Source organism: Astatotilapia calliptera, chromosome 9, assembly GCF_964374335.1.
Source record: "Astatotilapia calliptera chromosome 9, fAstCal68.1, whole genome shotgun sequence".
Lineage (NCBI taxonomy): Eukaryota > Metazoa > Chordata > Actinopteri > Cichliformes > Cichlidae > Astatotilapia > Astatotilapia calliptera.
Window position 1 is genome coordinate 3,853,034 of NC_137430.1, and position 12,075 is coordinate 3,865,108.

General features: G+C 41.5%; 1 protein-coding gene across 1 annotated transcript in view; it reads left to right on the forward strand.

Annotated features, from left to right (window-relative positions):
- Positions 1-12,075, forward strand: part of LOC113029812 (uncharacterized) — a 67,726-nt gene that overhangs the window by 11,659 nt on the left and 43,992 nt on the right. The window contains exons 12-17 of the mRNA XM_026180828.2: positions 898-951; positions 1,032-1,085; positions 1,778-1,831; positions 1,915-1,968; positions 2,616-2,669; positions 3,004-3,057. Of these exons, the coding sequence (XP_026036613.1) occupies positions 898-951; positions 1,032-1,085; positions 1,778-1,831; positions 1,915-1,968; positions 2,616-2,669; positions 3,004-3,057 (324 nt within the window). The remainder of the gene's footprint in view (positions 1-897; positions 952-1,031; positions 1,086-1,777; positions 1,832-1,914; positions 1,969-2,615; positions 2,670-3,003; positions 3,058-12,075) is intronic.

Here is a 12,075-nt window from a genome sequence, read left to right on the forward strand (position 1 = left end):
TCCATCATCATTCTCATTTAACAGCTTGGTTATTCTTTGATTTTGATGTTCACATATAGAATGTGCTGCTAGTTTACACAACATTCTTTGTTGCTTTTTTGGATGCAATAATAATCAGTTCTTTACTGTATCATTATATTGGAGGTCATTACACACCCATCTAAAATGGTATATGCTACATAGAGACCACAACAGGGCAATTGGAAACTAGGAAACTGCTAGTTTATTTGATGTGGATTTGGAGCCTCATTCAAAAAACATACATATCAAGACTTGACTCCTCTACTAATTACCTCTAATGATGTGTGGTTGTGATGAAGCCCAGTTAATGAGTCACAATAGTATTTGTTTGGTAAGGAAAGTGCTGGAAAGTGTCCACGATGTAGACAGCAGTGCACGCCTAAATCGCATCTCTTGCAAACTTGTTATGTTTCCTGAAAAGTCTCCATCGTGTCTGCAGCCAAAGCCATGTACAGTCACGTTAGGAACATTAAGGTTTCTGATTTACAAGGATTTGAAAAATGAATTCTTCCTAGAATTCATGAAAGATATTTGCAGCCAAAAGATCCCTGGTTCAAGTCGCACCGTTTCAGGGGGTCATGAGCCGGTGAACTCCCAGTGCCAGTCCAAAACCCAGATGGGACACTCGCATCAGGAAACCACTCGGTGTAAAATCATACCTGTGATTCCATCACTGTGGTGGAGCGTCTGAAAGTACTTTCCATTAAATGTTATGGGATCAGTTGTTCCAAATTTGAAGGCAGTTCATTGTCATATTCTGGGACGGTTGAAGCGATGGGCAGCCACAGCCTTGGTATTCATAGAGCCAATGGCATAGCTGCTGTTGTGTCTTAATGTAAGAAGAAAGTTTCTGATTAGAATATTTTTATATTACAGGGTTCACCAGGTGAGAAAGGGACACATGGGCCACGAGGGCCTGAAGGCAAGCCTGTAAGTACGGATATCTTTGGACGTTTTTCATTCTGTTTTATCTTTGGATGCATGTTTGAACATGATGCAATTGTTCTCAGGGTAAAGAAGGAAAACCTGGTGATCCTGGCCCCCAGGGGTTTCCAGGGATGAAGGTATAAGGAAACACCACAATAATACCTTTGAATAGACGCATTTCACTTCTCTGTTTCTGTGTGAGTTGTACAGAGCTGCATGTCCTCAAAGAGTTACTCCTCCCTGTATTATTCACCCACCCGCATCCTTTATAGCACATTATATATCAATTTGGTTGTCTTTCCCTTTGATTAATAATAATAACAATAATAATAATACAACATTATTATTATTATTATTATTATTATTATTATTATTATTATTATTATGTCTGACACAAGGAAGAAAACTGCACTTTACATAAAGCATTGGAGACTCATCGATTCGCTGTTGGCTTTAACTCGCTTTTTAAGTCTGTGTTTCACCAGCAAATTAATATTTGCGTGATGAGGAGTTCAATGCAGAGCGATAATTATTGTGTACCCAAGAATGTACACACAACAGCCACAATTTCAAAAATTAACATGTGGTGACTGTCATGGATGATCTGGAGGAAAGTCTTTCTGCGTGCCTTTGTTCATAAAGGACGTCTGAAATAGTGACATCACACATGTTTGTTCAGATGTGATCAAACTATAAGCCTAACAAGTTATGTCTTTGAATATCCTGCAAATGTATTAAGTTTTAAATGTATTATAGAAAACAGGCAGATCAAAATACTTTATGCTGTTTATTTCGGTGAACACTTTTCTGACCTGTCTTCCCTCTGCAGGGTGAAGCAGGTCCGACAGGAGCAAGGGGAGCACCTGGTCCTAAAGGTGCAAAGGTAAGTGTTAGAAAACCAGGAGCATTCGTGTGTGTTCTTATTCACACTGGTTGTTTTATAGACAGTTCTTCAATGTGTTGCAGGGAGACAGAGGCGAGCCAGGCTTAACAGGAGAACCAGGTCTCCCAGGACCTAAGGTAAGACTGGGAGAGCAACAGTCCCACGGACGTTTTGAATGATATATATTATAGATATATTTCTGCAGCTCTCTCTCGTTCATTGTGTCTTGGCCACTTTTTCTGTTTTAGTGCTGCTTTGTGTCGCTGTACTGCAAGGCACAAGAAGCCACTGATGCTTTACAATATTTTAGACAACTTAATGATTTGTATAACAAATTGTTAAAAACAAAATGAATTGTTAAAAAATAACGTTTGAAATTAGAAGCATTTGTTTTCCTTTTTTTCCCCACAGCTAATCTTATAACATTGTACATGCTGCTGTAGCAAATAAAAACAAAATCTTTCTGCATGATTCTTAAATTCACTCTTAAATCTCCTAAATTGTAAGAAATAAATGTTCGAAAAAGTTCAGGTTCAAGACACGAGTCTTTAAATGCTGCCACATTTAGCACGGACATTTAAAACATTCACCATGATCATCCTGTTGAATTTAATTTGTTTCTAACAAATTTTCCTGCACAATAACAAAACTTTGCTGTTAATGTGAGTTTGAAACTCTAGAGAAACTTTTTCTATGTCAACCAACAGAATTAAAATTAAAAGATGGTGAAGTTATTATTTAAAAGTGATCACATTTGAATGTTAGCAACATTCTTCATGTGCAGGGTCTCCCTGGTGAGAGAGGAGAGCCAGGACCTCCAGGAGAAGCTGGGCCGATGGTAAGCTCTAGAGGGAGTTAGCTGATGCTCATAGGATGCTAAACCTTTCAAATGTAGGGCTCTGTCTGATGTCACGAGATCATCAGATTATTCCAAAACACTCGATAAGAAAGCTATGATAAGTTAAAAGCAGTTTAAACACGGCAAGCAAAAGTATTTCAAAATGTAACAAATCAAAAATATCTTGAATGTGTTTATATGATATTATTTCTTCTCCTAATTGAACAGTAGTGAAGAGACGAGTTTGCTTGTGGATGGGATTTCTTCCACCTTCTGTACCATTTCCAGGACCCTGTTGTTTCATATTGCCTCACAGAATTTTTCATCCTCCTAGGGGGAGCCTGGAGCTCCAGGCCGTGTCGGACTGGTTGGCGCGCTGGGACCAAAGGTCAGTGCAGACTGTAGTTTCTGAGACATCAAGTCCGCTTCACGTTGCAAACATTGCACTCTGTGATTGTCAACATCTCGTGCCAACACTATAGAGAATATTTCTGTTACAATTAACATGTGTGCTGCTGTTAACAGCTGCCAGTGTTTCTGTAAGCTGTCTGAACAGCTCGATTTGATTTGACCACAGTGGCATTTGTGGTCCAGCATCTGTCTGCAGCTTCATCACAAAAGTGTTGGGAAGCACCACACTCTGCATACAGGAGAGTTTGTTTGGCAAAGCAGTGGTTTTGTAGAACGAACCTCCTTTAAGCTGATCTTACAAAGCTGCACGTTTGTCTTTATGGATATTCATACTGAAACTGAAGGCAATGAATGCCAGCAAGTGGCTGCCATTTACTTTATGTGACAGTTCAGACGCTGACTGATAGCAGAACTGAGCAGGACATTAAATGTTAAAAACATTTCCGACCTCTGTGTAAGCTGCCCTCGTTTAAACTTTGCAATAGTACCAGTGCATCTCAAAGACATTTAAATATTGTGAAATGTTTTTTCATAATTCATTTAACAAAGGTAACGATGACAATTACACTCTGAGTACTTTTTTGGGACTCCTTTATCACAAATGACTCTTTCAGTGTGCCGTGGCCTGGAGACAGTCAGCCTGTGTCGCTGCTGAGCGGTTACTTTATAGCCTCACTGAGCTTTGCTGTATTTGTAGCCCAGGTCTTTCTCATCTTCCTCTTGACACATTTTAACAGAAATCAGAAATTTAAATGTAAACATGTTTATTTGCTATATGTGTAATAACATTTATGATGTCATTAATTGCACATTGATAAAACTAATGATAGTGTGGAGTTTAGCTAGCTAGCTGTAACTTGGCTATGTAGCATAAGTGATTGTAAGATTAGGTGACAGCATTACTACAGTAGTAGCAGACGGTGGGCTAGCCTTTTCATTTCATGAATGATCCTGTTCTGTCAAGGAATTAGATTTAAGAGTTGAATGTGGATAATGTACCACAGCTAAATTTGAATTAGAATTTAAGCTTGTATAGACGAGATCATAAAACAACTGAGAAGCGCAAACATATTAAACAAAAGAAGACTTTAAAGCAGCTTTATTGTCTTAGCGTAAGTTAATGCAAAGCATGCTGTGGTCTCAGACTTGAAAAAACCTAAAAGGTTTTAAAACTGCAAAGTTGGCAGAAAGACATAAAGATATTCAACTTCCTACTTACTTTTTTGTCTTCTGGAAAGCGAAATAGTTTATAAAGATCCATCTGGGTGGGATAAATATTTTATATGGGAGGCAGGGAATAAGATACTCCCTGTGCTCCCTGGTAATTTTAAACTTTACTGATAGATATGTACATTTGACAGGACAAACAAATAAAGGTAAACTCTTATATAAAAAACTAAAAAAGGACATTAGGCCCCACCTAAGACTCAGCACATTTACAAGTTTTCTTTAGCGGCCTAGAAAAGTAATCCAGCGACAGTCGTCCATAAATCCATGGGCTGCATTAGAGAGGATCTGCTAATAGCTATTTCAGCATGCTCCTAATGGGAGTAATTTGACCAAATGGAAGCTCATGCAGGGTAAAAATAAAGGGCCATAAAGAAAGAAATACCTGTAACTTAAAAAGTCCATGAATTAATTTTGTAAACAAATCTCTTTGACAGATTTTATTTCTCGCTGCTCTGATATGAGTCATAGAGTCGGGCTGCATGTTGTTATAATCTTATCCACCACCATTTCTGTCAGTTAATTAACACTAGTAGTGGGCTACAGCCACACACTACATGGGATGTTCTCCTGTGGCAAGCTGGCTGTGGCTAAATGAAAGAGCAAATGCACACATCTGCAAGCGTGTGTCCACACCCACCAGCTACAAGTGTGCACACTGCTATTTTGAGTTTTCTCTGAACTCCACGCTGACTCTCGGCCACTCTGCTCAGTAATTTGGGCCTGTTCCTGCTATCACAACAAACTACTTTCTCCAAGGATCTGGAAGTGTTCTCTACCAAGTGGAGGATGCTGGTACACATTTGGTGTCCATGTGTGGGAACATGTGGCTGCTACTGTCTCCAGAGCACTCCCTGTGGAACGTATCTGCATTTTTGGTCATCTGGTCATGAAGGTACACGTTAACTAGCTTAATTTAGCATCAGACTAGAAGCAGTCTCTGCAATCTGTCCAGCATCAAGGTGATTGTTGAACAATTACTTAATAAACAATAAACAATTACTTTGTAAGTGCACACATTTCCAGCTGTGCATCATTACCAGAGACCAGGCTGTTGATAGGAATTAAATAAAGGAAAACAGGATATAAATATGAATAGATAGTAGAGATGGCACGATACCACTTTTTTATGTCCGATACCGATACCGATATCATGAATTTGGATATCTGCCGATACCGATATGAATCCGATATAGTGTTTTTTAATCAATAAAACTGTTTTTTAATATCTTGCTGCATTTTGTATAAGTTCATACTCAAGTTTAAAACAACAACTACACTAAAGCTATTCTGTTATACCTGTATGCAAAAAAAAATATTTCATAGTACAGCAATACTGATCAATCTAATAAACTTAGACCTACACCATCCTCCCTATTCTGGTATTTTAAAGAGTACTTAGCAGAAATATTAAGCAACCTAACTAATAGGGTTGCAAACTACCAGCAAAAAAAAATAAAAAATAGGGAACCACCCCCCACCCTCCACTTTGTGATGCTTAATCGATGTAATCAACTTTAATATGATGCAGTGTGAAAAAAAAAAATGCACAGAAATAAATTATTTTTTCAAGAATAATTAAATAGATTCAACATCTTTCTTCAACAGAATTGCAGACTGCACAGATGGTACTTTCCCAAAGGAAAAAGTACTATAGCTTACTAGGGTATATTAGACTTAACAGTTACTATATGCAGTAATGGACTTCTATATATTTAACATCAGATTAAAACTTTGGGTGTCAGATTCAGATAATTATTTATTAAAAGCTCGACATTTTAAATGAGAATAAGAAAGAAAAGTATGTCTTTGTGCCCCCTTTTCCCTGTTCATGCCCTATCGGCCCCCCTGGCTAAACTTTGCTAGATCCGCCCCTGCACAGTTACCAGCCGTCAGCTGTAGAAAAAGATCCTGGAGTAGAAAGTAATATTAAATACATTCTAACAACAGCTGATCAAGCTTAAACGTGCTGCTGTTGTTCAGCCGCTGGTTTCCTCTTTCTGGTGCAAAGTGGGCCAAAAACAAACAAGAGAGACGGACTCATGACAGAAAAGCCGATCAGCTGATCATTGATCAGCTGATCGTTAAGCAGTTTCATGAAGTAGCGGCAGGAGAGAGAGAGAGAGAGAGAGAGAGCACTTGCTCCATATATCAGTTGTTAAGCTTAACGTGGGAATGCTTTACAAACATTCAGAGAGGAACTTACACACTTGCTTTACTTCTCTCTGGGATAACTTCCTCGGAGATGAAATGCTGGTTTGGTAGCAAGACTACAAATACACACAGCCGCTGTATCACGTGACCACACTGCTCCGACGTGCTACGGTTATGAGACGAGTTACGCCATGTCGCAAGTTTTGTGAGGTGCTTTTTTGATATTTAATGGATCGGATTACATTTTTTATTTCTCGCCGATATCCGATCCAGTAATTTAGGTCAGTATCGGACCGATACCGATACGTAATATCGGATCGGTCCATCTCTAATAGATAGTAATGGCCCTTTAAATCCATATGCTATTTTCTCATAACATCTACTAGGTGACATTAGGACCATTAGGAGAAGGATTATGGTGGTAGTAGTCTTGTGCTAAACGAGCAGCGTTTCAGGAATGATAACGTCTTCCCTTTCAAACAGAGTTTACTGCATGCACTTTGATCTTAGAGCTCTTCTATTAAGATTTCCATTTGTGTCTGACAAACATGTTTACATTCCATATGAAGGACAGATGGGAACATTACCCGACCCTAAAGAGATTAAGTATCAAATTCAAATTCAAATTTTATTTGTCACACACACACAACCATACACAGTATGACATGGGGGTGAAATGCTTGTAGCTGTACAATGCCCGACCATTAAATGACAGAAGAAAAGTTTTACAATATTTACAATTTACAGTTTACTACAAAATTTACAAATTAACTTAGGAATTTACAGTAAAGAATGTGCAAATAGCAGAAGAGATTATAAAGATAAGGATTATAAATTATAGGAATTATAGGATTGTGTGGTGGTGCGTGTGGTGACGTGTGTGGGAGAGTCCAGTCCTACACCTGGTTCAGGCCCCGAATAGCCTGGGGGAAGAAGCTCCTCCTCATTCTCTCTGTTTTGGCCTTAAGGGAGCGGAAGCGCTTCCCAGACCTCAACAGTGAGAAGAGTCCATTGTTGGGATGGGAGAGGTCCATCATAATCTTCCTAGCTTTGGTTTTGCACCGCTTGGTGTAGATGGACAGCAGGTCAGGGAGCTCTGATTGAATGATGCGTTCTGCCGAGCGCACCACCCTTTGCAGATCTCGTCTGTCCTGCTTGGTGCTGTTCCCAAACCAGGTGCAGATGTTTGCCGTCAGGACGCTCTCGATAGTGCAGGAGTAGAAGTTCTTGAGCACCTTCAGTGGCAGATGGAAGTCTCTAAGTCTTCTGAGGAAGAAGAGACGCTGACGGGCTTTCTTAACCAGGGTGTTGATGTGACAGGACCATGACAGGTCCTGAGTGATGTGGACACCCAGGTATCGGAAACTGTCCACTCTCTCCACTGGCGTGCCACTGATGATGAGGGGTTTGTAATTCCTCGCCTGCTTTGTAGTGAAGTCCACGATCAGCTCCTTAGTATTGCTGATGTTTAGGAGGAGGTTATTCTCCTGGCACCAGGTCTCCAGGTTCCTAATCTCCTTCAGGTAGGCCGTCTCGATGTTGTCGGAGATCAAGCCCACAACAGCAGTGTCGTCAGCAAACTTGACAATGGAGGTTTTGTCTGATGTGGCTACACAGTCATAAGTGTACAGTGAGCAGTGTTGGTCAAGTTACTTGAAAAAAGTAATCAGTAACTAATTACCGATTACTACCCCCCAAAAGTAATCCCGTTACTTTACTGATTACTTATTTTCAAAATTAATTAATTACTTAGTTACTTAGTTACTTTTTAAAAACATGATTTACAGCCTGAAGAGGTGATAAAGCGATAGATCTTTCAGCCCAATTCTACTTTTTCTACATAATCCATCATACAAAATGTAATCAAATGGAAAAGTCTCTTTTTTAAACTTGTTTTGTTAGTTTTAATCTTTTAACTTTATGCATCAAGCAAAAATTTAATTATATGCAACATTCTCTGACTGGAAGAAATTAGTTTAATATTTAAACCTATTTTCTGCACATTCCAGCACATAAAATAAAATATTTTGTGTGTTTACACTCAGTCTTTCAAATAGATGCAAGTAAAACACAGCAGAAAATAAATAAAGTCAAAGACTCAGCGGTCCTGTTGCTCTATTTTCACCTGTAAAGCAGGAGTTGGGTAGGCGGAGGTTTACCCTGGTGCAAGTGTGCCGCGGTCAGTTGAAGAATCCGCGAGTTTCTCTGTGAGTTTCCCATTACGTCGTAGCTACTCGGTGCTTGCTCAGAAGTTTAGGGGTTTTTTTCGGTGTAAGGTCAGTATTTCCACGCTTTAAACACTGCACGCTCATACTCTCTCCCGCACTCGATATATGATCCACTGTTGATCTGCACACAGCTGTTGTCACGAACGTCGCACTCGCTTACGTCACTGTCGTGAGACATTCTCGCAAAAAATCACGGTTTTAGTAACGCAGTAACGCAGCGTTCCTACAGGAAAGTAACGGTAATCTAATTACCATTTTTGCAATAGTAATCCCTTACTTTATTCGTTACCTGAAAAAAGTAATCAGATTACAGTAACGTTACTGCCCATCTCTGACAGTGAGTACAGCAGGGGGCTTAAAACACAGCCCTGAGGCACTCCAGTGCTGAGTGAGATGGAGGGGGAGACTTGTTTTCCCACCCTCACTGATTGGGGTCTGTCTGTGAGGAAGTTGAGGATCCACTGACACAGTGATGAGCTGAGTCCTAGATCCGTCAACTTAGAGGGAATTATTGTGTTGAATGCTGAACTGTAGTCCACGAACAGCATCCTAACATAATTCCCTCTGCCAGTGTCCAGGTGACTCAGGGATGTGTGGAGCAGGTGAGATATGGCATCGTCTGTGGAACGATTAGTCCGGTAAGCAAACTGAAGTGAGTCGATGGTGGCAGGAAGTGAAGAAGTGATGTGATCTCTCATCAGTCTTTCAAAACACTTCATCACAATTGAAGTCAGTGCTACTGGACGGTAGTCATTGTGGCAAGCGGGCTGTTGTTTCTTTGGAACAGGAACAATGATGGACTGTTTGAAGCACGTGGGAACCACAGCTTGGGCCAGGGAGAGGTTGAAGATCTCCGTGAACACCGGTGCTAGTTGATCAGCGCAGGCTCTAAGGACCCGGCCAGGGATTGCATCTGGTCCTGCTGCCTTCCTGGTGTTCACCCTCCTGAAGGTGTTCCTCACGGCATGCTCTGTGATGACGAATGCATTTTCTTCACTGGTGCACTCCGAGCGCGCGCAGCCGTTTGTTGTTTTAAATGCTGCGGCGTCGAAGCGAGCATAAAACGTGTTCAGCTCATCAGCCAGTGAAGCATCTGCATTCATCATTGAAGAAGCTGGTCGTTTATAGTCCGTTATAGTCCGCAGTCCTTTCCACAGGCTCCTAGAGTCGCACTGTCGTAGCTGTGACTCTAGTTTTTCCCCGTAGCTCCGCTTTGCCTTTCGGACCGCGCTGCGCACGTTGTAGGACGCAGCCTTGTATAGGTCCATATTACCGGAGACAAGCCCTTCATTGTAGGCAGCGGTGCGTGATCTCAGAGCGTCGCGGATGTTTTTATCCACCCACGGCTTCTGGTTGGGAAATGTTCGGATGATAGTTCTTTCTGCTGTGTCGTCCGCTAGTTTCCCGATAAATCCCACAACCGCTTCCGTAAACATGTTGATGTCATCAGAGCTGCGCCGAAACATGTCCCAGTCTGCGTCATCCAGTGCGTCCTGCAGCGCGGCCACCGATTGGTCCGTCCAGCGAGCGACCTCCCTCCTGATTGGTGGTTGCTGCTTTAGCCTTTGTTTGTAAGCAGGCATGAGGAAGATGGCGGAATGGTCTGATTTTCCAAATGCCGGCAGGGGTTGAGCCTTGTAACAGTTCTTGATCGGGGTGTAGCAGTGGTCTAATGTCCTCGTGCCCCGGGTGGGGCAGTTGATGTGCTGGTGAAGGTTGTGAAATGTCCGTTTGAGATTCACTCTGTTAAAATCTCCCATAACAATGAGTGCGGCATCTCGGTGAAGTGTTTGTTGATGTGTGAGAGCCTCATGTAGCTCACATAAGGCAGTGTCCGAGTCCGCGTGAGGTGGAATGTAAACAGTGCAGGCAATGACCGCAGTGAATTCCCGAGGGAGATAGAAAGGGCGACACTTAACGATCAAAAGCTCCAGATTGGGCGAGCAAGAGCGTGTGAGTGGGGAGATGTTTGTGCTGTCGCACCATCTGTTGTTCACCATCAAACATACTCCATCACCTCTTTTCTTCCCCGACTCCATTGTCCTGTCCATGCGGTAAACCGAAAAGAACCCCGTCGGCTGCACGGCGTGGTCTGGTATCGCTGGGTTCAGCCAAGTCTCGGTGAAGCAGAGGAGGTTGCAGTCCCGAATGTCTCTCTGGAACTTGATTCTGGCTCTGAGGTCATCAAGCTTGTTCTCGATGGATTGAACATTGGCTAGCAGGATACTGGGCATGGGTGCGCGGTGTGCGCGAGCCCGTAGCCTATTCCTGATGCCGGCTCTTTTACCTCAAGGCCGTCGCTTAGGGTCGCGTCTTTTGTTCTCTCTCAGGATCTCCTTTGGCCAGGTTGGGTCCGGAGTTAAACATGGTGAAATGCTCGTGTATTGCAGACCAATAGAAACCAAAGTGTCTCTACTGTAGCGGATTTGTGTGTTTTGCATGATGCCCATGCAAGATTATGGCAGATATAGCAAAAAGTGACGAAAAACTGCAAAAAGTGGAGAAGTTAGGGCAGAGCATCCAGCACGGCAGCCGACCTCACCGGCGCCAAGTATAATTCTGAGATAATGTATTTCTGTATGCCTAATTTATAGTATTTATAAGTAAAGTAAATTGAGTAGAAAGTGAAGTAAAGAGAGCCGCTGAGATTAACTAAACTGGTGACTTGAGCTGCATCACCGATGCAGGAAGCCTAACAAACAAATACAGTTTCTTGCAGCAAAGTCAGGGAAGACTGATCATCATAATGATTACCAGGAAGCACAACATACCAACATACTTTGAAGGACTGATTGTTGAATGAATACATCTTTAACAACCTAAAAAAACCTGCACAAGTTTACATTTAATTTGTATTTTCTGTAATCCACAGAGGTTTATAAAAATACTTACAGGCTCACATTTGGAAATACTGTGAAATGATATTGTTCTTCATCCCTGATACATATTCTCACTTAAATATTGGAAGAAGTGGAGTTAAATATTTTATATTGTTCTTTGACTCGGCAGGACCTGGCTCTATTCACTGCTCATCCTCATGATCAAGTCCAAAGAATTAGATGAACCTAGATGAAAGTAGCGATGGCAGCATCATGCTCTGGGGCTGTTTTGCTGCAGTGCTACGTTGCACAAAATTGATGGAATAATGCAGAAGTGGAACTCAAATCCATAGATGGTTGAAATTTGGACACAACTGAGTGTTCCACCAGGACAATAATCCCCAACACACATCCAAACTTACAGTAAGCTACTGGAATGGCCTTCCCAAATCCCTGACGTCAGCCGTCTTGGAAATATGGAATATGCTTAAAAGCCGTGTCCATGCTAGGAAGCCAATCAGTTGAAAGGAACTCTGCCAATATTACTAAGTAAAGTGGTCAAATTTT